General features: G+C 39.0%; 2 protein-coding genes and 1 long non-coding RNA gene across 4 annotated transcripts; 1 reads left to right on the forward strand and 2 right to left on the reverse strand.

The window, feature by feature from the left end:
* Positions 1-88: 88 nt before the first annotated feature.
* On the reverse strand, positions 89-4,106 carry dtwd1 (DTW domain containing 1). The gene is made up of 5 exons (XM_047580101.1): positions 3,967-4,106; positions 1,841-2,143; positions 1,580-1,717; positions 615-888; positions 89-470 (listed from the first exon to the last, which is right to left on the reverse strand). The coding sequence occupies exons 2-5, from the start codon at positions 2,096-2,098 to the stop codon at positions 241-243; spliced, it is 900 nt and encodes a 299-aa protein (XP_047436057.1). The 5' UTR covers positions 2,099-2,143; positions 3,967-4,106; the 3' UTR covers positions 89-240.
* On the forward strand, positions 4,017-24,458 carry LOC125005106. The gene is made up of 4 exons (XR_007112419.1): positions 4,017-4,134; positions 5,557-5,772; positions 6,793-6,882; positions 24,314-24,458. It is a non-coding gene; the product is annotated as an uncharacterized LOC125005106 (long non-coding RNA).
* fgf7 (fibroblast growth factor 7) lies at positions 10,815-20,584 on the reverse strand. Of its 2 annotated transcripts, none has more exons than XM_047580103.1 (4): positions 20,442-20,584; positions 14,844-15,467; positions 11,845-11,951; positions 10,815-11,760 (listed from the first exon to the last, which is right to left on the reverse strand). In XM_047580103.1, exons 2-4 carry the CDS (start codon positions 15,127-15,129, stop codon positions 11,545-11,547), a joined length of 609 nt encoding a protein of 202 aa, XP_047436059.1. In that variant the 5' UTR covers positions 15,130-15,467; positions 20,442-20,584; the 3' UTR covers positions 10,815-11,544. The 2 variants fall into 2 exon arrangements, with proteins under 2 accessions (XP_047436059.1, XP_047436058.1); XM_047580102.1 differs by lacking the exon at positions 20,442-20,584 and adding an exon at positions 15,778-16,016.
* Positions 24,459-26,827: the final 2,369 nt, after the last annotated feature.

Here is a 26,827-nt window from a genome sequence, read left to right on the forward strand (position 1 = left end):
ATCTCCTTTCTAAATCAGTAACTTTGAATCTGAGGTCAAGACGTTTGTGTTTGTAGGATTCTGATTTTAGAGTGATGTACATCTTGAGTTCATTCATGTATCAAACCTTTAATTGTTTTATTGCAGACTTTAACACAAGATGATGCCGTAGTACCCCTTAAAAAAACAAAACCATTACAGCAAAGACGTAAAACAGGGCATAGTAGGGCTTCAGTTTCTTCACCAAAAGTTCAGTATTTCTTAGCATTTTCCAGCAGAAGTCTTGGCTTTGTTGATAACCGTGTGGAGGTAGGAGTAGAAGAAGAGAAGGTTGTCGTATTCTCCGTCGTACCCCGGAGTAAGGCAATGCTCATGGAAGTCTTTGAGGAAATAATAAATGGCCTCAATAGTAGCAAGGTAAGTGTCCGGCTTTCCCTTCTGACGCCGCCAGAAACATGTTTTTCTCATCTTCAGCTCTACTTGCAGCAAATCTGGAGGGAGAACCCGAGTCAGTAACAAAAAAAATAAATGAATAATGAGCCCACGTTAAACAGTGATGTGGGTGAAGTAAAGTTGCCGCGTGTAATCACCAGAAGTCTTCAAAAACCCGCACAAACGCAATTTTTCATGATTACCTTGCAGTCGCTCGTCAGTGCTGATCTTGTTGGTCTGGTTCCATGTGCTGTCAATGAAAACCACCCTCTGCAGGGGATGAACCTTTGACTCCGAGCCCTTTGCTTCATCTGGGTTCTCTGCGGTGTGTGTGGCACCCTGAACTCCTTCACTTCTCAGCCTCTTGATGCAGGGTTCATCAGAGGAGTCGCGTGTTCGGCTGTTACTCCTGTCACGTAAACACTGCATCATGTCTTGAACTGAGACAGCCCCTGGCCCAGGAAACACCAACACCACCTGGAGAGGGCACAGAGACGGAGTGGAAAACCACCGATACAAATCAAGACCAGAGTGCACAAATTAAGATATATGCCTCTGCAGCACAGTGATTTATATACGGCTAAACATAGGGAGCAATGAAAGGGAGTTATACAGTTTGAAAACAGTGAAATAAAGTTGAAAAAGTGAAAACACAAGATCAAAATAGATGACAGATGAATAGGGTAAAACAGATGAGGGAAAAATATATTAAAATAAACATACATGGCTTGTGCACTAAACTGAAATTACAGAATCTGATACAGCTAGTACTGGGAAATCTAAACTTGTCACGCATAAAATATGAAAATGCTAACAAGCTTTAACATCTGAATGTATTACAACTCATATATTTGTTCATTTTAGAACAGTTTGTTAACCATGGCTAATGCCGGCTTTTCTTTGTACTGTACATGTGATGGTAAATTGATTTTTGATAAGTGAACACGTGACACGAGATTGCTGAGTGGGCACATTGTCTCGTCTCTTCTGTTTTCACAGACCCAACAGTTCATAAACGTATCGACAAATAATAGGCTGGTGAATGAATGATGAATAGATTGCTTAGTTAAAGCCAAAACATTAGCTTCACAAGGCTGCATTTATATTGTCAAAGAAAAATAATGAAGTCGAAAAATATTGAAGTCGCCCACGTTAAGCAACAACTAACCTTGTCCTTTTCAAACTCAGGTATGCAGGGGTAAGTGTATATGGTGACGTCGCCGGGAGCGAGTATCTTGGCATGGATTGCAGTGCTCTTGCCATCTGTCTCATTAGGATGCTTTATGATGTCTATCTTCACAGGAAGCTGAGCACAACATACAGAATGTCAAGTACAGAGTCAACTACAACATGCGAATATAGTTTTACATAAAGCAACCCGAAGGCCCTACCAAAAGAACAATCAAGTGAGTCCCAACCTCTTACTGACCTTGATCACAGGGATTTCTTGCAGACTGACACCCACTAATGTGCAGCATGTGTAGCAGAAGAACATCCTTGATCCTCCGCATTTCGAGCACTTCAACCTGCCTTTCTTCTGTGCTTCCTCCAGCACCGCATGTGATGCCAATTTCAGACCTTGGAGAGGTTGCTTGGCAAGATCATGGGTGTCTGATGAATCACTACAGACTGTTGTTTTGTCACGGCAACTAGGATAGAGATGCTGGTTCTGATCCAGGCCGCTCATGCTTGCGCTTTAAAAGTTGGCAGTACTTAGGCCCTGCGTTCACAGCTGAACAAGAATGACAAAACAAATGATCCCAATATTAGCAGACATAAATAATCCAACACTTACATAAATAGGGCTGCAATAACCGGGAAAAGCCATCTATCGAGCTCAGAGTTGTCATTCAAAAGGTTAAAAATGAGTCTTTTTTCAGATACATCATTTGATGTAGCATGAATGATGCATTTCAGTTAAGTAAGATAACCAGAATCCCATGCAAAATCTAGGTCATATCACAAGTTTCAGGTATCTCAGATCAGGCAACAAAATTATCCCCAAATTATATAATGCTATACTCTAAACAAGAGAATACAGAACTCATAAAGAAGACAGAAAATTAAGTAAAGGTAACGATCACACAGGAGCAGGAGGAACATCACAAGATTTCTTTGTCACATTCATTCAGAAAAGACATCAAGGCAACGGGGACGCTTGTTGGAGGCTTTGTGGGTCTAATGGAGCCAACCTCTTTCATATTTTTTGGGACTGCCAGGCAATAAGACCTTACTGGGAAGAGATCCACAAACACATAAAAAAGGTATTTCATGTAAACATTACGTTTAAGTACCAAACTTTGTATTTGAGAACTCTATTGTTGAAGCATGGAACATCAAAGACAAAAAAAAAACTGCTGGCTATAGTATTGACAGCGAGTAAGAAATCCGTCATGAGGAAATGGTTAAAAATAAAACCACCCAACATTGATGAATGGATTGTAATTGTCTAAGATTTATGTTATGGAGAAGATATATTTTTTCCTCAAAGTTGAAAAAAGATCTGGACCAAATGGACTAAGTATGTAAAACCAACCAGATCTGATTTTATTTGACTGTACTTGTATTTTGTGTGAACCTATTCTCTTTTTATGTGATATTTCAATTGCATGAGGTGGTGCGCTCCCCTGTTCTGTTTTGTTTGTTATTGCTTCTTCTGGAATAATTAGTGGCAAAATAAGATCGTGGAAGGGCAGTACAGACATAATCACTTAAATTTCCTGCATCCTTCTGTTTTTCTGTTCTAGAATAACTAAGGCTGTAATAAATGTATGTGATGGAAGTTTGCCTTTCCAAATAAAAATATTATTAACAAAAAAAAAAAGAGGCTGGGTAGTCCTTACTATATGCTCTGTATGTCTGCAAATTTAGTACTTACACACAGATTGTTGAACACTAACTAACATTTCTTGGACTTTAATATGGTTACTTGATATATATATATATATATTGTTCTTGTTTTCTTTATTTGACGGATATAAACTTTATTATCATTAGTGATGTCATTTTCCGAACTCATTTTGTTAAAGTAATCATGATGGTCTTCACATTAGATGAAGATGAGAGCAGTGACATTCAGACTGAAAATACTGTCACAGTATGAGCAGATTCACTGAGTCTGACGAGTTATCTTCGATAATCAAAGACAAAGTAGGAAATACGATATAAAAAGGGGCGAGACTTTTTGCACAGACTGCAAAAACTGCCCGACAAACATGGGATGGGAGCACGGTGAACATGCCAGCGCGTGAAACCTGAGGACTGCATGTGAAAGGAGCAGAAACATCTTTCTAGCATATTAACGGAAGAGATCTAACGGAAGACAATAATCTCCACACATCTGTCCCAGATTTATGCGCCCTCATTCATTGTACCGAAGCTAGCTCCTGTTAGCAAGCATGGTATTTGGTCAACATCTGTAACTGACGCAACAAACGTTAGCAGAGACAAAACACACAGACTATACGGGATAGCGAAGATAAAACTGAAAACAGACGGCGATGTTTTGTTAAAATCGCTGAGTCCACTCGCTGAATTTAACAGAAATACGCGTACCAGAAGTAAACATGGACACTAGCCTGCACGTCTTCTTCTACGCCGGAAGTAACAGACCGAGTGGAGGAAATGGAAGTGTGCTGGTGAGACAACCGTTGCTAGGCACCGAACGCCTGTTGGTTAGACAACCGTTGCTAGGCATCGAACCCCGGATGACCTTCGCAGCAGGTACTCGTATACAGCTAATGTGAATTAATGTACAAAAGGCGAAGTATAAGTTACTGATCTTAATTAAAGCGAACGAAACTTGACTTACCAGTTAAATAAAATGCAACTTTAGAGTTAGGTTATTTGTTGACTCGAAGCAATTAATTATAATTCTGGTACTGCCTAGCTAACTAACGTCAGCTATTACATAAACAACAGTTGCACCGTTTATCATCTTAAAAAACCATTAAGAAATAAAATAAATTACCCATTAAATGTTGTAATGCTGTTAAAATGACAGAAAAATACAGGCAGAGTTTTTTAAAATTAATTATTTAAAGTACGGCCCTGGCCTAAACCTTTACTTTCCCATGTAACTACCTGTTTTATCCATTAATTATCGTCGTTTAAATCAATTTAGTCGGAAATTAGTCAAACCTCGTAACAATTTTCTTAGTCAAATTTCCTAACAATTTGCTCTTACTCTGTGCTCTGGATGCTTTTCTAGCAGTTTTAGTACAGACAGTGCTGCCCTTTAAAGTTACTTCGCCAAATTCAACATCTGTTTGCCACGAAAGTCTGAATACAATTATTATTATTCTTTTCATAAAACGTGTGAGAGATCAGGTATCTTTAAAACCTGGCATGATAAATTCAGTTTTTCATCACACCAAGTGCATCTGGCTTGGAGACAAGACAAATGCACATAAATATTTTACACCAGTTTTCCTTGAACTAATCTTGCAGTCATATTGTTGTGCAAGCCTGCCTGTGATAACAGAAATGTTCAATATGTGTGTTGTGTGGTATGTTAGTTTGATAACTGCATTAGTAAATAAGAGTTTATCTTTATTAATCCTATTATACACACTACACCTACCTTACATTACATATGTATAAGAGCCTTAGGTTACAAACACTTCTCTGATGTTTTGTCTATAACCTTTTAATGTAATATCAATCACAAATATTTCATCTGCAAATCTGCATATAAAGAAAAAAAAATTGTCTAATATAGTTTTCATCTGTATCACATGTTTTTGCCAATTCTAAATACTGTCAGACAAATAAAAGATATAGAAATTATGTGATTTGTTGCCTTTCAGGTGTACCCTTTGCAGCCTGAGCCAAGCAGTCAGTATAGTATTTTATTCAAAATGAACAGCTGGTTGACAGCTTCAAGAAATACCTGGTGAATGTCTGGACCTCTGATAACCAGACACTCATGATACATACAGTTACGTTCACATATATTTAGACACTGACACTGATCTAAGCTGTATACCAAAACATGTTAAATATATAGTTAATAATCAATATGAACTTAACAATATGAACTTAAAGTGCAGACTCTCACCTGTAATATGATGGTATTTCCGTCCAAATTGGATCGAAGGGTTTAGGAACTGAAACTCTTTAATATGTTGCTGCCTCTTTTTCTAGGGACAAAAAATAACTGGACTATTGACTCAAACACTATATCATGGGCTCCGTGGACTACTCCCTCGTTAATCCTCATAATTAACTGGTGAGCTCAGGAACTCAAAAACACCTGGACATCTATGGACGACAGCAGTGGTGGATGATCATAGGACCCTTTCCATGGTGAAGAAAAACTCCTTCACAATATCCTACCAAGTGAAGAACACTCTCCAGGAAGTAGGTGTATCACTATCTAGGTCTATAATGAACAGAAGAATTTGTGACAGTAAATACAGAGGGTTCACCACAAGGTGCAAACCATTCATCAGTCATAGAAAGGCTAGATTAAAACAAAGGAAACTCAGCAGCCCAGTTCTGGAACAGCATTCTTTGGATAGATGAAACTAAGATAAACCTCTACCAGAATATTGGGCAGAAGAAAGTATGCTGAAGGCTTGGAACAGCTGATGATCCAAAGCATACCACATCTTCTGTAAAACATGGTGGACGCAGTGTGATGCATGGGCTTGCAGGGCTCCAACGGTACTGAGTCACTAGTATTTATTGATGATATGACAGAAGATAAATTCTAAGGCATATAGGGATATATATTATCTGCTTAGATTCTGCCAAATGTAACAATTTATTGGGCAGTGCTCAACAGTACCAATAGACAATAACCCAAAACATACTATAAAACCAACCCAGGAGTTTAAGGCTAAGAAGTGGAATAGTCTGCAATGTCTGAGTCAATCACCAGACTTCAAGCCAACCCAGAACACATTTCATTCAGAACTTCAGAAAGACCCACAAACAACCAACAAATGAAGACAGCTGCAGTAAAGGCCTGGCAAAGCATCACGAAGCAGGAAACCCAGCCTTTGGTAGTGTCCATGGATTCCAGACTTCAGGGAGTCACTGCCTGCAAAAGATTCTTAACAATACTTAATAAAGTGAATATTTTGTTCATGGTAATGAACTAATTACTTTTGAGCCCCTGGAATGAGGAGACTTTGTTTAAAAATTTATTTTTATTCCTTAATGTTTCATAAGGTATTTTTGTTTAACCACTTGAATTAAATGTATAAATGAAGGTCTGCTCTTCCATTGCATCTCAGTTGTTTCATTTCAAAATCTAATGTGTTGGCATGCAGAGCCTAAATCTTGAAGACTGTCCAAATATTTCTAACTGTACCTGTGATTCTTCTCACACTGACAGAGTGAGTTTCTGATCAGTTGCATGGTTTATTTTTCCAGGTATGAAGGTCAAAAGTTTTATGGCTGTGCAGGAATGGAAGTTGATTTTGTACAGCTGCTGGAGATGAAAGAGGAGAGCCCTCATTCATGGTGAGAGATAAAAATACCTACAATACCCTTTTGTGAATACAGTTTATCAAGATAATGTCCTAAAGCTCAACCCAGTTCTTGGAAAAAACTTAAAACCAAGTTAAAACTCTAAGTACTGATACACCAAGTGCATGACTGCATGTTGACTGACCTCTCTCACTTCTTCGATCATTAAAATGTGTATTTTGTGCCAGTAATGAAACACATTTGTGCATGCAGAGTTAAGAGATGGTGACTCAATAGCTGTAATCCACACAAGCTGCACATGGAGCAAGTAATAATCCCTATAAAGATAAAGAAACATTAAAGGTCAGAGTTTTGCAACTTTAACAAACATACTAACACGCACAACGTATATGGTCCTTTACAGATTTTAAAAATGTGACCCTGAAGATTGAACTATATTTGAGTGATAGAGTTTCAGAGAGGAAGCTGTTGTCAAACTATGAAATAAAAAAGGGTTCTGTAGCATCAGATTAAAAAGCTACTCTGCAGTGAAATTAATCTAAAACCCAACAAAGACAACAGAAGTTAGTACACTCAAAATGTCAAATTATTGTGGACAGAATACAAGTTCTGATTTCCTCACTTGAAAACGTCACATAATTTAATCACATTTCAAGCCTTTTGGGACAGGTAAAAAAACTGGACCATTTTCTAATGTTCATGTTTAAACTCTAATCATGTGGAATTGTGGACATCAAGCCTTAGTATTTAGTCATGCGATGTTATAATTTGGCTTTACTTTAATTTTGAAGGGTTATCATTTTATTAGTTGGTGGTCCACAATCGTTTCCTGTGTGAAAGAGTTAAACAGCCTAAAGCTAACAGTGCCAAATACTTTACTTTTTTGGTTTCTACAGTGTTCTTCTATGTGTTGACTAAATTCACTGTCAGTAAAAAAAAAAATAGTGTAATTATGTGGTGAGCAACCGTCCCTCTTTGACAAATTTCTTGTATTTTTCTGGAGGGGTGGGGGGGCAGAATCCCCTCAGTTGCATAACAACAGATTTCCTCTGGGGAAATGAAGGTTTATGGCCCTGAAATGTATCAAGTTCAGCTGCGTGTTCGCTCTACCCCTTGGGGCCTCCCCTTTCTCCCGCTGCCCCAAGACCACCTCTCTGCCTCGCACGAGACTCCGAGGCCTCTCTCCCTGTTTCCCTCCACTTGCCTTTCTTTCTCATCCTCCCCCTTTCTGGGCTGCTAGTGTAGACTTCATCCTTCTTGTGGACGTTTCCTTTGTCTGCAAATGTAGCTTGTAATATAGGACACATGTGGACTTTTTTGTTTATGCTTCCACGAAAAATGCAAATTTGTTACTGCTGTTCTGAAGCAATGCGATGGATAGTGAATCATTGTTACAGAGTCATTATTCTTCCCAGGAGGTCAATCAAACTGCACAGTAGCTCTAAACTGTTGCTTTATTTTGGAAATAAAGGAAATAAAGAAGTGGACAGTTAACATTAGTCTGATATAACTTGTAAAATTACATTTTGTGGTGTGCTTTAAACCACTACTGGAGTGCTGTCAGTTAATAAGACACAATAAAAACCATTTAGACACAGTGTTTAAACAATCCACTCGAAAATATTCAGTGGCAATGTTACAAGGCAATATATTTTAAATTAAATCTATGTCATAGCTGCCAAGAGTTAGGTCGTATATTTTACATTTCATCGTCTTTTAAAAAAAAATATTAATGAAGTTTTTAAGGATTTATTACTTGCAGAGCATTTTATTAAACAGAACCTGTTAGTGTTGGAATATCTTGCAAGCTGTAACAATTCATGTTTTTGATGTGCCTATGCTGCGTCTTATTTCTTGGAAATCTACGGCTTCACGTCTGCGACAGTTCTCTTTCATTTCATTCTCGCTGGCTTCAGCTTCGCCCCGTCCTGGTGGGAATACACAGCCTTGAGTCTGAAATGTGTTTACATTTTGAGCATGTTACAAATTATCTGCTAAGACTAACTTTGCGTGACTTGGCAGAAGCCTTCACCTTGGTCAGATGTTGTTTGGGTCAAACGTATTTCAGAGGTTTGCTTTCTCAATTTGACTGTCTTTATCTGACAGGGGTTCTCCAATCCAGATGTGAACCCGGGCAAAAGGTAACACTCGTGCTCTACGGTGGTGTGCGTTTGTGTGCCTGCACGTGCTTATATGCATAAACACATGGTGCAGGCACCCTGCCAAAATGTCTGCAATATTTCTCTGCTCTGACAAGACTCGAGTTTTACTCAATACGGTATAAACTCAGACGGAATGAATGCAACATTTGACCATGTTGATGTATTTTTATCTTCCATCATAACTTGTTTCTAGGCCAGCTTTATCAGTTTGAGTGATCTTACATCATGTCCAAGGACATCAGAGTTTTCCCAAATCCCCTTGTATTACGTATTTAATCATCTTAAAGCACAGGCAGCACAGTGGTGTGGTGGTTAGCACGGATGCCCCACAGCCAGAAGGTGGTTGTGGGTTCGAATCCATCTGCATCCATCGGCCTTTCTCTGTGGAGTTTGCATGTTCTTCTTGTGTCTTCGTGGGTTCTCTGCAGGTGTTCTGGCTTCCTCCCACCGTCTAAAGACATGCTCGTTAGCTTGGTTATTCTGAATTCTCCATGCGTGGTAGTTTGTCTCTGTGTTAGCCGTACGATAGACTGGGGACCTGTCCAGGGTGAACCCCGCCTCTCGCCAAGTGACAGCTGGGACAGGCTCCAGCATAATGTTGATTGTAGATATTCAAATATTTGAACAACACGTTCATGTTTGTATATATTTAGTTATTGAGGGCGTACTGAATTTAATTACATCTCTCTTCATCTTCGTCTTCGTCTTAACTTACTGCTTGACTTCATAGATTCATCAGTGGTAGAATAAAGACATGGCTCACATCCAGTTTTTCTTGACAAAGTTGTATAAAGCAAGATTTAATACACTGATCAGCCATAGCATTATGACCACCTTCCTAATATTGTGCAGGTCTTTCTTGTGTCTCAAGAGCAGTTGAAGGTGTCCTGTGGTGTCTGGAAACAGATTGTTAGTGGGGGACTTTTGGTTCTATGGGTTGAGGGGAGGGGCCTCTGTGGATCATGCTTGTTCCAGTGCAGGTGAAGTGAATAACATTGACCATTTTGTGACAATATTGTGTTCTGCTGGGAAACCTTAGGGCCTGGCATTAGTGTGGATGCTACATAAATATATAGCACCTACCAAGACCAGACCAGGCCCCCCCTCCCCATAGCAATGACACAACTCCAAAGATCCCCAACTGATCAGGTATCTCTGGGATGCACTGGAAATTTTTTTTTTCGTGGAGAAATTAAAAATGAGTAAATTTACTATATATAGTTCCTTGCTTAAGTGATAAACAAGTGTAAACGTGTATTTAGATCATTATAACATATGTACTGATTTAGGCACTTGTCAACATTAACATTATCACATTAGACAACATTACACCACACCTTCGTGGTACCTAATAAAGCAGATATGCTCATTGTTAATGCAGAGGTGGATCTTGCAGACCACTTTTGACTCTGATTTGACCTGAGCGTGTTGCCTTGATCTTTCCTGATTGGCTAAAAAGCTGTGAAAACCACACGCTTCTAAACATCATCTGAGAGGCACAGAGATGCAATTTAAAAGGTTTGCTGAAGTTACATAGTTCCTTGCCCTATAAAGGGTTAATCCTTACCTGTGCTGTATAAAGAAAACAAATAACATAAATGATGAAGTTCTGTAATGTTATAGCCAGTACTGGGACACTGCAGTTACATGATGAAGATAGAGTTGGACTTTAAGATTGAAACATGATAATATGTGATAAAATAAATCTTTGTCATGCATAACAAAAGTCTGACTTTGAAAGTAAAGAAAGTTTGTGTCAAAATAAATATGTAATGTGTAAATCTAAAATTCTTCACACTGGGGTAAAGGCTTTGCATAGCATACACATTTATTATGTTGTTCACGTCGTATTATAATCTGTATATCTTTTCAGCAGCAGCACAATATTTTTACTATTTCAAAAATTTCAAAATCACACATTAATAATGAAAAGGGAGTCAGTGAGCAGCTACAGTGCATTTGACCAGAGAGCGGTCGTCAATGCAGGAACGACAGACAGATCCAAAACAGATCATTCACAAATCGATCGTCCTATGTACGCTATTTGTTTTTCCGCTAAATATAGTGTTGTAATTTATTGTGTCTCTGTTTTATGTGCTCTGAGCACCATGAAAAAAGACAAGTCCAGCTTGCTTCAGCCTATTCTGGACCTTCTGTTGATCATACAGGTTGCCATCTGGCTAAGTGTAGATCATCTCTGGAAAAGAATAGTCCTGACTGTGTGTAGTACTATTTTATGTGATAACATTTAACTGTTTTATAGCATTTAATTCAATATAACAATTACATTGAGTAGCTTTAGTGGTATTTCCATATTTTCAACATCTTATTCGAGGATGGACAAACTACTTTAATGTGTTCATCTCATACTTGTTGCTTTCTACTATGAAAATGGCAACGTATTATAAACATTACACAGCTAGTTTACAACTGGAGGAGAGTGGAGTGTTGGTAATGAGTTTACATGTGTCTGTTAACATATATAATATGTGGCTGAAATCATACACGATTAGCAAGTAAGTCCTTTGCTTTTTCAGTCCACTCTCCTCTCCTCCTCCCTGCATTTCATAGGGATGAAGTGAGATGCTACATGCTCCCTCCTGGTCTTCTTCCCCCGTAGTGGCCTTCCCTTCTGAGACAGGGCTATGAACATTTCCTTGCCATTTTTAGTCCACTTTGCAGAGGAATAAGCATTGAAGTAGTTTTCTAGAAAAACCTCCTTGAAGTTGCAGTTTTCATTGTAGATCCTCTGCAAATGGAAACACAGCAAACCATTAATACCATGCAGTCTGAAAAACAGCATGTGACTTTTCTCTCAGAAGAATAATATTACCTTGCTTTGCAGCTGTCCAGCCTTGTTCATACAGATATAGTACTGGCTCTTCACGCCTTTGATAGCAAGTATGCCCCCCTCAGACACTGTCCTGATCTCCAGGATACCTGCCAGACAGTCAGGCAGTAAAATGAGACATATTACAGGACAGATAAGACCCTGTCAACATCCAGGGCTCACTCCAGCTCCACATTGCAGTCAACATTCATCTTCATTAACAAACAAGATGGAAGTTCCTGCGATTAATCAGTCTGTGGTCTCTCTGGCTTTATTCAAGCCTTGTTAACTGGCCTGGGTGGCCATTACACAAACCACAACCTATGCCATTGCACATATGGGAGACAGATTAGGCCTCTCTCCCCTGGGATTGAGAAAACTACCCCCTTGCATATGCTTTGCACGCTACGTTTCCAGCCTGCTCTTAAAATCTGTTGGAGAGGGAAAAACACTTTTACTTGACTGTTTTGGTTTGTGATTTTGTGAAAATTGTACATTTGACTGTATGCAGTGAATTATACCCCACTAAAGCCATTAGTATTTAGCTTTGTGCTGAACTACAATGAATGTAAAAGTTGGTTTGAAAAGACAAAAGAACAAGCCACAGTGTGCAATGGTGAAAGGCTGGAATAAACATTGAAACTAAACAGCAAACTCTGTGTCCACAGAAAAATATTCCCTAAGAGCAGGATTTTCAAGTATTGTGTAGAGATGTTTCACATGTCCAAAAAAATGGTTCAGGTATGATTTGAAAGAAGTGCATTTTACCTAATCATTTATTCACAGATCACTTATTATTATTCGATAAGTTAAAGGTTAAAGAAGTTAAAAAATACCCAACATTTGTTCATTTGTACAAATTACAGAAAATCTTTGACAGGCAAAGAGGGAGTCTATTAAAACCTTTCAGACTGACACTGGCCATGCTGCGTTTGAGTGTTTTCAATAGATCACAGACAGATGACCGATATCTAACAAACTCGAAATGCTGTTTGTTTTCTGTATGCAGTTGATATTAAACTATCATTACTGCACTTTAAATGATTGCTCATGTGTATTTAGGCCTTCTTTTCTGTTCCACCCTGTCTGTACTTTGGTCGGAAGTGTAGATTTCCACACGCACATGCACACATGTTGACATGCTGTTAACATTTTTGCTCTAACTTGGATAGCATTGCAAACCACCCTCAGCTTTAACAGACTGGCAATTACTCGCTGCTTATGTGTGCAATTCTCAAATCGTCTTTCTCTGAGCAATGTTTACACTCATGGGTCAGGATGCTACAGATAGCCTTCCAGGAACTGCAATTATTCGGCAATTGGGGATTCATATTGACTGACTCAAACTAAATACCTTTTAAATTACGCAATATGACAACACGTGAGGTCTTTTCAGTTTTTTCTCAAAGCCAAAACTGCAAAAATATTATATATCTTTATCAGATATGCCATATTTAAGATGACATTCACATAATTACACTGAATTTATTTGTGGATACAGATGACGTGAGTGTCTCTGTTATCTGGCTACACCTGACATTGGATCCATGATAGAACAGCAGTGACTTAGTGACAACCAGACTAAAACATACTTTCTTTTTATATAAGTTGTCTTTGAATTATTATTATTTTTTCTGGCTGATGTGGTTCTTCTTCTGTGACTTCATTCAACAGTTAATCTATATGTTCACATGTTGTCGTCTTTCACTTAGACTCAAACAAACGTATGTCTCCACTATTTAGCTAGAACTAAATATCCGTTGTTTTAACCTGACAGGATTTTTTCATGTGAGGATTTGTTTTCGCATTCAGAGCAAATTTTGCTCTAGAAACTGGGAACTGGCAGTCCAAATATACCCTATGATGCTTTGTATCGGCATTAGGTTGTCTCCATATTGCATTTACTGAAAATGTTCAAGACTTTTTGATTTTTAATCAAAGTAAAAGTTTGAAAACAAAGTTCACTGAAAGTAGGCCAATATTTTTGTTATAGACACATGGAATGTGGAGGCCAAAAATAAGACCGCTCCAAGTTTCTCATTTGGGTTTCTTCTTTTGTGCTTTCTCTTTTTGAATCAAACAAAAAGGGGGGAAAAAAAAGAGAAAAAAAACCCTTCAGGCAATCAGCTTTTAAGGACCTATTGTTCACTGCAGTCTAAAGTATTAACCACTGATTTATTACATATACAGTACATCTGCACCAGACTAATCTAGTCAAAGCATTATTGGTTAAATTTGTGCTTGCTTTTAGCGTGCGATCCATGGCCACATATGGGTGTATCAATTTCTCTTGTTTTCATTGCCAATTGTTGCACAACAGTCTTTTCCATGAGGCATCTGTCTTTCAAGCCAACATTCCAGACACGGCCGCACTGTCAGATTGGAGGAAATGATAACAACTTAAAACATCCCCACCATGACAGAGACACTCAGCAGTGTCTCAAAACAACAACTTTCGAAAATGTTTTCTCCAGAGCATCGATTTGATCAAACCACTGAGTTAATGTGCAGTTACATTGACCAGCAAATAAAATGTGACATTTGTTAATCAATTAGCAGTTCTTCTGCGGGACATTCTTGCTTGTACGTCATCCTAATATCTCATTCTGATGCTGTATATTTATGAGAGAATAAATCAGGCTGAGCAAATGTAGGTCTGTGTAGGTGTGAGTCTGAGGTCACCTGGGACCTGGTAAGTCTCCAGGTCCCTTCAGTTTACTTAATTATAGCCTGTATTTAGACAACGTTGTAGTTTAACAAGCTAAAGCCTCCACCTACTTCACTTTATGTCTGTCACTTTGGCTGCTCTAACAGAGACACACGACTCAGTAATTCTGTCACCTCAATCAATAAGCCAAATTTTGTTTTACTGACTCAGTGGAAAGATGTCAAGCTGAACCTCAAGGACCCAGATATTCTGGCAAATTAGTCATGTTTTTTACTATTAATACACAAAAGCGTCACCTTGCGCACTATAACTACACAAAAAGAGTGATCCTTACTGTAGCAGTTGGTGGGATCTTGAGTCCCATTGATGTTGCCAGAGTCATCAATCGTTAGGAACCACTGTGTTCGGCTGAATAGCTGTCGGATGCGCACATCTCCTCCTTCCATATAATCATAGTTCCTGGTGTGGCGCTCATGTTTGGAGCAGTTCATGATGGCAGCAAGTTGCTCTGGAGTGCAGTCACTGTAGACCACACACACACTGCCAAACAGAAAAATTGCATGCAGGTAGAGTCCCGAGAACAGATTTTGAAGGTTCCATGTCAGCATCCATTTGCGCATTATAATACAATGCAGTGGGGATCAATGAACAACATACTGAAATAGAGATCTGCGCGCTATCCCTCAGCCCAGCGCCCCCTGGACCTGTGACTTATGACCCCCGGGTCATATGGGATCTGATGGGATGTAGAAATAGGGGTAGTTGTGGAAGAGACTAAGTGAAGGCTGTTGATGCTGGCTGGTGCGAGCTCTCAGGCAGAGGATGGCTGGTGATATCACAAGTTGATGTCCCTCTTTAGTCCTCAGTGACAGTGCGTGTTGATTTCTCCATCGCCTTGAGACCATACTCCAACAAGGGCCATCATAATCCAGCTCAAGAAATGTTTTGGAGGGTGTCACTAAGAAAAGAGAACAGTCGAAGTTACAAGTTAAAAATGCGTCCAGTTCTGTCGTGGAGCTCCCATAAATTTACAGGTAGCTGCTAGTTTTCTGTATCAATAGAAACATATAGTAAATTGAAATTTACTGCTAGGTATACTGACGGAGGTATGCCTCGCTGTCATGGACCCAAAAGTGTGAAATTTTGCATCAATAATGTCGGATTGCTTCACGAGTCTGCGGTCTGTGAAGTCTATGGTAATCTCCACGTTATACAAAAACAAACATAATATACTGCTTTTCTTGTTAAAAAGTTCCGTAATGACTTACATTTGCTCTGAGTCTCGACAGGAGCTGGCAGAGGTGTATTCTTTTTCAGCAAGAAACTTAATTTGTAGGTCTGAAGCTGTAGTCTCAGTTGTAAACCAAGCCCAATATTGAAGTGAAGCTAAGCGAGAGCTGGGAGCTCCTGCGAATTCCCATGTAGGTTTCCTTGATTCTGGCTGGCTGGCTCTGTTCATCTTCCACTGTCGCTGTGCACTCCGCTTAGATAAATGCCTCCTGCTGACCTCACTTGAGAGCAATTAGATCCCAACCAGTCAGCTGTCCCTGGTCGAGATGCAATAGAGAAACACCCTCTGCCTGCCTCTCAGTGTCACTCACCCACCAGACATGAGAGGGAGCTATAAACTCTTGGAATACTGGGTTCTCCCTGGTATGCTCTCCCAAGTACTTTACGAACACTTGCATGCACACTTACCCTTGCAGAACTTACTACAATTCCTTTTTTCTACTTAAATTGGCTGTGTGCGTTAATAATGACTCACATTCACTTCACTGATCATTATTTGCTCCACTGACAGAGCTTTAAAGAAATTCTTTCCTATCATTTTAAATGTCAGAATTAATTAGTGGTTTTACTTGACTGCACTAAATCATTGGAATGGATTTATTGACTCAAGTAAAAAAAACATCAAAGGGGTCCTTTGGTTCTCATTCTTATTGAGCGTAATAGTGGGAAGCAATAACTTATGGCTGGCAGGTATCCATCCAAAGGGAGAAAAACAGAAGACATAACTGCTAGGAAATAGTCATCTTTGTGACAGGGGTCGTGCCCTCTTTCACTTTTCGTGTTAGTATTTAGTCGCAATTTATTGCCTTACATACCTGGCCTTTCCTTGGACTCACTACTTCAAAAGTTTATATGGGCCCTAATGACGCGCTCCCCTGGGGAGGTCAGGGTTGCAGGCCTGAGAGAGAGGGTCTACTGGCCGCAGCAGGTCTCCTTCTCATCTCCAAACTTGTGGTCGTAAAGACCTGATCTATTAGGTGTCATTCTGTCACCCGAGAGACTCTCTGGTCTTTTGAATGCATAGGCTAAGTAGACATTGTGAAACATGTCAATTCAGGCTACCACTAAACATAGACCGTAAAATTATTGCTAAATTTTATATTTTCATAAAGTAATGCCTTAATCTTAACAGAAATATAATTTGTATTGACACATATGGACAAACTGAAATATTTTTTTTTCTTTCTTGGTTGACTTATTTTACAGGACCATAAATAATCATAAATTGCCACTTTTAATGTCAAATGAGTTTGCCTGATCCCAGGAACCGAGTGGTCTCGGCCAGTTAGCACCAGGTATGGTCCACTGAGAAGGGCACAACTTTGTTCTTTAAACAGGGCTTCCAGGTGTGACCTTGGTGCATTGTTGGAAATGTGAGCATGTGTTCATGTTCTGAAAGAATCTGTTTTGGTAAGTAGTAACATGTCATTTTAGAGGCAAAGGTACTATTAAGTACCACAAAGTATCATGAAGGACTGACCCTTAACTTTGTATCTGTATTTCTACAGACGTGGTTCCAGAAAGAGTGTTGAGTATGACCCTGGGGGTATGAATAAACCATCTTTCTGGTCTGTCTCAAAGCACAAGGTGTTGCATGAAGTTCAATAACAGTTCTTTCCAATTAAATTCTGGCTGCAGTAAATGAGTGAACAAATTAACATATTTTCAGAAGAAAGAGTGTGGATGAATCTTACTGCTCTGTAAAATCAGGCTCCTTACTTAAATTTGACAACGACTAACTGAAAGAGAGAAAATCGTAATGTCTCCCAGTGAAGGTTATGATAGTATGTCCATCTCTGTTGCAAACCTAGATCATCCTTGAGAGATGTCATGTAGCTATGTCCATACACTGTATGCACTAGCCTAGGGAGAGCTTAACACTTCTTAAATCTCACGGTCTTGCCCGTGCGGTGCCATGATTGATTGAAATTGATTGATTGAAAAAAAGTGGGCCATATTTCTATGCATTCCCCGATCTGTGCGATTTCCTGAACATAATGTAGGGCCATTTCACCTATGCGCTTCCATTAACAATCGTGTAACAACACGTTTGATTTGTTTGATTAAATAAATGGACGATAATCTCTGTCCTTCAGATATTGGTCTCGGGAGACCAACAGGAAGACTGATCTTACAGAAGTAGACCAAAACTTTGCAGTTACATCAACGTCATGGTGTGAATTAGTGGGTCGACGTGGGATGCCTGTTCACACTGCAGTCGAGCCGAGACGATAAAATCCTGGGTCAAAATGCCGGGTCAACCCTTTCACACTTTTTTTGTGCAGCGTGAAAGGGGCTTTAGTAAGAGTAGGACATGTCTCAAGAGGACTTTTCACAGCCTGACAAGAAGGAATGGTGGAAGATCTCCTCTAAAACTTCTTTTTTAAAGGATATCTGCATGTCTGACCATTCAAACTATTAACTTCTTAGGAAAAAGTCACTTCAAGTTCTACTAATCATCCACTTTCTAACCATTTCAGGGTGTTCGGTATGAGGTTTGAATGTTGGAAGAATGGTGAGTATCAATCACTAGACAAGTAATTGTTGAACCACTGACCCTTGTTCTCACATGTGAGAGCATGTGTAACTGCTTTGCTGCTGTAACTGAAAACCAAAATGTGTAAATGTAAAGGTGTACATTTAGGTAGCTGGGGATGCAGCTGGAGCACCTTTAATAGCTGCATGCAGCCACTGACAGCTTCACAGGTCAAAAGCAGCATCATTGACCTTACATGATGAGTAGAGGGGGGAAAAGGAAGTTGTGGACTTGGCAGCCTACAAATTTTCCTCAGCATATTACACCCTCTCACTTTGTGTTTCAAAGTTGTATGGACTTACCCATTACTTTGACATAAAACCTGTCATATGTACTTCTAACAAATCATCTATCTCTTTAGTTGCAGAAAATGTTTTTATTGCTTAAGCACTCGCTGCTCATTGAGACTATATTTTTAGCTGTCTTTGTCTTTTCGTTTATTTTTCTTGTTCCCTGTAGTCATGTAGGTAATGGAAATACTTGTTCCTTGTAAAATCTATTATAGGACTGCAACTCCTATTTTATTTTTTTTATTCTTAGGAGTTGTAGCCATATTAGTAGCAGTTGTAACATTAGTTCAAAGGAAGTGAAATTGTCAAATAAAGCACCGGTCCAACAAGAACATCATAACACTGCTTAGTTATTGGTATTTCTGGAAATTGAGACCTGCAACCTGTGTGTTAGTTGACATGCCGCATAAAGTATATAAACATTGTAATCAGAATTTACTACTTTAATCGTGTGTTAATGTGTGTGCAAGCATCTGTGCACTTGCAAACATGCGTGTGTTTGCAGGTCGTTTGGTTTTACAAGCTGAATGGCTGCCTGCTGCCATTCAAGGATCAAAGGCCCAGCACTGTCTGGAGTTTACAGTAGCATCGGAAGTGCAGTGGCCGTGAGGCAGGCACACTAGACCTGCGTGAGTGAGCCTCTTTAAATCTCAATGACTGAATGCATTCACTCCCATCTCTCTCCTGCTCTCTTTGAGTGATTTGCTGTTGTTGTGATGAACTGAGGCCAACATTTAAAATCTTACAACTCTTTTTAATTGATTCCCATTGTTGAATGTTATGGTGAATGTTACTGGAACCAGTGCAGTCTGCAAGGGTTTAAATGATTACAGTGTAACACGCAAATGTGAAGGCTCACCATGAGCTCTCCGTTCCCTTTCCAATTACAAATTCAGATTAAGCATCGGCTCTAGTTTCAGGGTCTTGATGTGTGCCTGGGAACTTTACATGGGATAAAGTTCAGCGATATTAAGACCAGTTGGTCTCATTGCTGTTGAAGATTTTATTATATAATCCCCACAATTGTACCATTCAACTGCACCAGTAAGCAACTGTTTTGAATAGATTTGCCTTTTTAAGCAATTTGTAGGACGTGGTGGGTCCACACAACTTAGTTATCTATGCTTCGTGTTTCTGAACCAGATTCAGTTTTCTATGGATCTTTACTTTATTGTCTGATGGTTCAACAGATCATCAGTTGTTTGATGAGTTGTTTCCAGTCCTTCGATTGAAGGACAAGAATATTGCTTTTTGATTTATTCCTCTGTTGCATCTCAGGAACCTCTTATTTCCACAGTTTATGATAGTTTCCACTATTACTGCAAAGCCATCTGCCTGTACACAATATCTGCTCTCAACACTCTAAAAGCATTCCTGGAGAGAAGAGCCTCCGTGTCTCACTCTTTCTGTGCTCTTTACCCTGTCTTCTAGTGAGATGGCTGCATTTATGTTGGGAGAATGGATCATCTCTAAGGTCACTCTATTCTTAGCACTGTTTTAGACTGTTTGGGTTTAGCTTTTGCTTTCTAAATTCCATGATAATTGGGGATCTCTTGGGATGGAGCCTCACAACATTAACTCCAACTATAAATAACTGTAGCTTACAAACACGCACACTCGTACACACACTGCATGCTCGTACACAAACACTATTAAAAGTTTTAATGACGTGGAAATTTTACCAAATAAGAGATGTTGTACAGGAACAGAACAGATGCTTTGTTGAAATTCCTCATAGAAATCATATGAGCGCAAAACGAAATTTTTGTGTTCACTAAAACAGCAACGGGTTTCAAGCATTTAGGGCTGTACTCACCACTTAAGTCAGCGAACCTTTGTCAAGAGAAAGAGCGAACCTTTGTCTGTGGCAGCAGGCTTTGCAGTACTCGGGCTATCACAGTACGGATACAGTTCACACACTGTCGCTTTGCTCGGCTCTTTGAAGAGTCTCTCCCTTGCTCTGGCTGACACACCGAGTGTTAGTGCTGTAAAAAAGTGACACATGGCCACAGCTGATAATGTTCTTGCTGCCTCTGCCTAGACTGAGGTGTGAGAATAAGGTTTGTGCCAAAGTGAAAATGTGCCAAATCAGACAGATTGAGCCAACCCTGATGCTAACATCGCACTGATGGATTTGTTTGAAGTCCATTAGTAGCTTTTATCTCTAGATTCAAGATACAAATAACTTTATTTGTCCCCAAGGGGCAATTACAGAGCACGTTGAGCATTCAAAGGCAACACAAAAACATGAATAAATGAATGTTCAGTGCATAGAAGTACAGTCCAAACCTCATCAGATAATGTAGCTAGTCTGTATCAAAGTGACAAATCTAATATAATCATCAGTTCAAACTTTAATCAATTGTATATATGCAAACAGAGACTATTCCATCAAACAGTGCTTCTCCATCCTTTGCAAACTGTATATTAGTTGCAGAGCATCCTTCTTATTTTCACAGTGACAAAGGTATCACTGTACAAATCGAGGATTTAATGACAGCTCAGCGTGGCTGCAAGCCATGGTGGAAAAATACAGTGTATATCAAAGGTTTTCCATTTTACTTTGCTGCTTTGTTGAAAGACACACTTCATGTTGTAGGCAGTTACACTGCGCTAAGGTCGGTGTAATCAGCCTTGTTAGAGAATGTGAACTGGCGTTGTGCTTCACTGTCAGGGGACTACTCTGATCCCATCTAATGCCTCAACAGCTGTTAGGGATCACAGTCTTAACTACTCACCGTATCTGCTCATGTATCATAAAAAGCAGAGCCTTGCTTATAAAAGCACGCTCTACCTTAGTGACTTTAAAGGAGAAAGAGTCTCTAAAATAAGCACTTTTGAGTTTCCGAGTCAAAACAGTGGACGGTTTACATAACCTCTAGTTAAGTTCATGTTTATAATCTGAAGCATAAATGAAGAAAAGTAACCAGCTGCTTTATGTGGAATAAATATGTCAGTTTTGCACCCTGTAATTTTTCAGAGGCTGTTGACCAAATTAAAACAAAACTAAAATGGGATTAGATTAGTTTAGATTAGATGAATATAGACATGCGATTCTCTGTGATTCATTGGATGCCTAAATATTTTTTCATGAAGAGAGAAATACCACATTTTACTCATGTTTCAATTGTGGTTTGTGTCTGTGTGACTTAGTTGTCTCCATAGATTTTTTTCTACAGAGACACTGAGTTTGGGATTCAAAAGAGATAGAAATTTGAAATTTTGGTACACACACTTGTACTTTGATTTTTGACCAGATCCGTGCAAAACTTACCAACACAGTGGGTGGTAAAAGGTAATTTTAAGTGGTTGTTGTAACTCATTTGTTACTTCTATTTTGGCATCATTTTTTTTTTTTTAACTTCACTGCCAATTCATGCTAGGTTAAATGGCTGTGGTCACAACCACATGAAATAACTGTGTTTTGGTGAACCCGTCTGGTCCTGTAACATTCATGGTACAGTTGTTTGCTGAGGTAAATTGTTTATTGGAAAACATGCCTACTGGAAAAAAAAAAAAAAATATGAATGACAAACTCCATACCACATTTCTGTTTTAGTATTAACTGCATATTGGTTTGATTCTAAAATTTCACATTTGTGGGTATGTGTACTGATTTTAAAAGTTTGTTATTGATAAGTATTATACTAAATTATCACTAATATGTACAAATATCAATTAAATGAATTGCATCCATCAACTTCTATCTTATCTAGTTCCGACATTATATATAGTTTTCCAGGATTGTCTCAACTCTATCCTTTAATCAGCTCCCACTTGGACAAACTACACGGTGGCATGTTAGTTATGCAGACGATACATACGTGTATTTAATTGCCAGTGTCCTATAGACAAATGGGCGATAATGCAAACATTACAGATTATGATTACACAAATCAAATTGTAATGGCTGATGTAGTGACAAAAAGAAAACATAAAAACAGCAGTGACTGTGTCTGAATGTATTTTTCATCTAATAATGTGTTGTATGGACATTGTAGACAATATTCACACTTACTGTTTAAAAAACAAACTAAAGCTCTCATTTATTCTTATCTTCAAAGCTTGACATTATTTAAACGTCAATAAACCAAACACCTGCTACATTTCTAGCAAAAAACAGCAGAAAGTCATCACATCACAGCAGTTTCAGCATCTTTGCACTCGCTCCATGTCATTTTTACAACAGATTTAATGCACTTATGCATTCTTTTTTTTACACACAGCAACTAGGGCAGCAATTTGTAGTAATGCATTGTGAGTTTTGTTTCCTTATTTGTTGTGGAAAACTGTCATTAGGGGATGGAAAGTTAAATATCAGGATTGATCTTAATAACTTCCAGCAGCAGTGTGGTATCACAGGAGATCTGTATTTAAATAATTATCTGAAATTAATACATCAGATAACAGTCTGTGCTCTAGGAGATTGCTGTCATGACTATTTTCAGAACCACTGTGCTTTCCTCTTTGACACAAAACGCTTCCAGATGAGTTTTTCATTATTGCAGTCTCAACATTACCCTCTCTGTCCTGTTTTCTTTGCTTCACTGCCATCTCCTCTTTGTCACATTCGCCCCGTCTCTCTCCATGTTTCTGTCTGCGTGCAGCTGGGATGAAGGTTGATTTACAATAATAATTATACTACTGTATTAAAATCCCTTCACAACATGTTTTCAAAAAATAGACCAAAGAAGGGTGTGCTAATAAAATGCCATGGCTCATCAAGGTACAACACTTTACATTCCAGTTTCATCATAAAAAAAAATGTGTGAGAGCTTTCAAGCAGCAGGAGGTAAAGATAAAAACATGTGAGGCTCAAACACACCAAGCATATTAACTTCATGAAAAAAACACAGGGCTTCATTGAGCTAAATGGGGCACTTAATGAATTTGGCTTGAATCTGCAATGGCTGGTGGTTGGATGCTGCGGGGACACAACAGTTTTACACAGAGTTCTTGTTGTGGGGCTTAATCACTGGGGTTTTGTCAGGCTGTTATCAATAAAGTAAATGTTGGCTTGTGTTTAGTTTTTTGGCAAATTGGAATTAGCCAGACAGCCTGATATTGTCAACACTTTTTACAAACACGCAGAGAGAGTTCAAGGAGCCTACTGTGTGTTTGTTCCCACAAACTTAAACCTCATATATTTATTCATATGTTACGTAACAGATAGTTGTATTATTACTTACAGAATACCATTGTAAGAAAACAGAAAACCTTATTTCATGTCTCTGCTTATTTACCTTTTTTTTCCTGCTTTTGACTGTCTCCGTGCTGTGCTACTTGATGCCTTATATTTATATATAAATCCTTTGCAGAAATGCATATTAGGTGTGTCTTCCTTTTTATGCTCAGATGAGATTACATGTTACATGTGGTAAAAATATTTCACAGGTTATTCTAAGTTTGGCCCAGAAGTGCTGGCCATAGACCATTACCAGTGCCATCTGCATTTTGTAGGTCATTGTATTTCATTTGTATGTTTTGTTGGACAAAGGCACCAACCAAATGAAAACATGTAAATATTACGTATTGAGAGTATGTTGCTTTAGTCATATTACCCAGTATCCAAGAGACATGGTTAAAATATCTATAGCAGCAAAAAGTGTATTAATGTGTTTAAATTGATAATGAGAGAAGCTGAGTGTATCATTGTACACTATAATACTTATCTTCCTCTTTTCGCAGGCCTCCAGCCCCTCCGAAAAATGATTTCACCCTTGCACCCCTGTTAGAATTTCTTGCGTTTCTGGCATACTTTTTCCATTAGCCAACAAGGACATTTTTGCCTTATTTGAGAAGACAACTGGCTAAAGGGATAGAAACACTGAATAAACAGCCCCGGTAACATGTCAGGCACTGGCTCACTTTCTATTGTTCTAAGCTGAATGTGATCATACATTGATCTTACAGTATATGTCATAGAGTCCCCAAACGTTTGAGTCTCTTAAGACAGAATCGATGCCAGACTCTTTGCACAGTGGACAAAGAATAACATCTCAAGAATCACATTTTTAGCCATAGTACTAGACTGAAACTTCTTTACACTGTGGGAGTGAGTGAAATTACTTCTACCAATGGTAAAACAATGACAATATGACATGAAATGACCCAGACTGGGTTGCATGACTTGTTATAGCCACTAGTTGAGAAGTCACAAATGCAATTTTGTATTTATTCTGTCAGTTCATTAGGGTCACTAGTGAAAGTGAATGCATTCTAATACAACAGTCCTGCACTAAATATCTTCAGTTTATGTGAAAGAAACATCAGGAAGGTGATTCAGCATACCTTGCAGTGTACATTTTGAACGGGGTAACACAGGTGTGTAATTGGAAACATTATTCATTGAATAAATTAAACTTCACACATAAACGAAGAATCTTTAGGGTTAGTGTTGTAGTGTTGTTTCGAGTTGTTACAAACACAAAGACAGCAATAGAGGCGAGCGAAGGAGGCAGTAACAGGACAACTTCAGCTGGTCACAAGGCAGACACACACACACACACACACACACACACTAATCAGCTGTCCTTTGCTGTTGTATTGACAGTGGTAATTGGTCAAAATAATAAGCAGACAAAATGACTCGTGATCAAAATCAATCTCGCTCCAATGAAAGGCCAAATAAAATTCCTCCTGGGGCAGAGCTTGTTTTGGATGCATCTGAAGTCCTCCTTAATCTTCTCATAGCTACTGGCTTTAGTGGAGCCATAACCATAACACTGAGTCACTCAACTGTTCATTGGCTTCTGAGAGGAATGTCTGTGTCATGTGTTATGACAGAAGTTAATGAGAGCCAGTATTTTGTGCTTTATTTTCATAACCCTCATTACAAAAGGCTGAAAAGTTCATGGATATGAGTGCATGCACATGCGTGCCTCACACACACACACATACAAATCTCAGAGTTAATATGTAAAGATTTCTGGAAAAAAAAAAATACCTGGAGCAAAACAAGAATCTTTGATCACGTTTACATCTATTGCTTTCCACAGTGAACATAATCTCTGTGGTTTTCACACATTTATTTGAATACACAAGTTATGCGTCATTTGTATGTTTGCTTAACTGAATCATCTATGCATTGTGATGTGAGTGAATGTGTGTCAACATGCTGAGGCTCGTCTAAGTTTCTGTGATGTATGCATGTGGTTTTGTTTTTGACAAGTGTAGCGCTGCATTTTGTGACGTTAAGATAACAGTGCCTCTGTCATGCCTCACTCTCAGCCTCATTGTAAGAATGGATGCCTTTTCAATGGTGGAGGTGGGAGAAACTGAGCAGAGCGGGAAAACAGAAACTCAACACAATGCCTCTGTGAATTCCTGAGAGCAGCGAACTCGCCAGGGAGTGTCTCTCTGTCTACCTCCTGTGATTGCCCTTGAGTTTGACAGGTGCTTAGGCGATCATCTTTATTATGGCAGCATCCTGGCTTTTCTCAGTTTATTTTTCGTCTGTAATTCCATGCACATTTGTGTTGCCATTTTTAAAATTAGCGCCGACTCCTCAGAGAAACAGCCTGTACTTTAACTTAGCAAGGTTACAGGTCAGAGTTTCTTTGTGTTTCATTAAAGTCCTCGATCACCAGGAAATCACAATGGGAGCGGTCTTGCGGCGAGACAGAGATGGATGATTAGGAGTTTCTCGTGTGAGGAGCAGGTGTTGTCTGGAGGAAAGAGCATTTGTGTGTATGTAGGTCCAGCAGAGACCCATGTGGAGCCACATGCATGCAAGAGACCAGGCTACAGGCCAGAGGAAACAACTTTTGTGAACACTTATGTCCTGAATTGGCCTGGTTTATAACGGAAGGTGTGCTGCTGTCATCTGCTTGAACAAAACAAACTTCTAAACCTGCAAGGGCAACATATGTTTCTGTTTACCTGTGACATCTGTTGCAGGGAATTAGTCATAAAAAGCACTTAAAACATTTACTTAACTGCCATTTTGCTTAGCAACAGTGCACGCACAGTGAAAACAGTTAAAATTTTCATACCACTTTTAAGCCAATGACTAAGTTAATGCAGATGAACTGCACATACGAGGCTTTTCCCTCCGCTTTTTCACCCCAGTAAACTGCATAATAATCATATAATGTAAAACTGAAAAGTACATGACGAAAGCTAATTTGAAGCAAATTTTCAGAGGTCATGTTGTTACTACAGAAAAGACGGTTGAGGTTTTGTTGCAGGTCGTGTGGAAAC

Source organism: Mugil cephalus, chromosome 3 (genome assembly GCF_022458985.1).
Source record: "Mugil cephalus isolate CIBA_MC_2020 chromosome 3, CIBA_Mcephalus_1.1, whole genome shotgun sequence".
NCBI classification, from domain to species: Eukaryota; Metazoa; Chordata; class Actinopteri; order Mugiliformes; family Mugilidae; genus Mugil; species Mugil cephalus.

Coding starts and splice junctions, on each gene's coding strand:
- dtwd1 (XM_047580101.1), bottom strand. CDS start 2,098: ATGAGCGGCCTGGATCAGAACCAGCATCTCTATCCTAGTTGCCGTGAC. Junction 889..1,579: donor CTGAGTTTGAAAAGGACAAG/GTTAGTTGTTGC, acceptor TGCCCTCTCCAG/GTGGTGTTGGTGTTTCCTGG. Junction 471..614: donor CACTGACGAGCGACTGCAAG/GTAATCATGAAA, acceptor TTCTCCCTCCAG/ATTTGCTGCAAGTAGAGCTG.
- fgf7 (XM_047580103.1), bottom strand. CDS start 15,129: ATGCGCAAATGGATGCTGACATGGAACCTTCAAAATCTGTTCTCGGGA. Junction 11,952..14,843: donor AGATCCCACCAACTGCTACA/GTAAGGATCACT, acceptor ACTGTCTGGCAG/GTATCCTGGAGATCAGGACA. Junction 11,761..11,844: donor CTGGACAGCTGCAAAGCAAG/GTAATATTATTC, acceptor TTCCATTTGCAG/AGGATCTACAATGAAAACTG.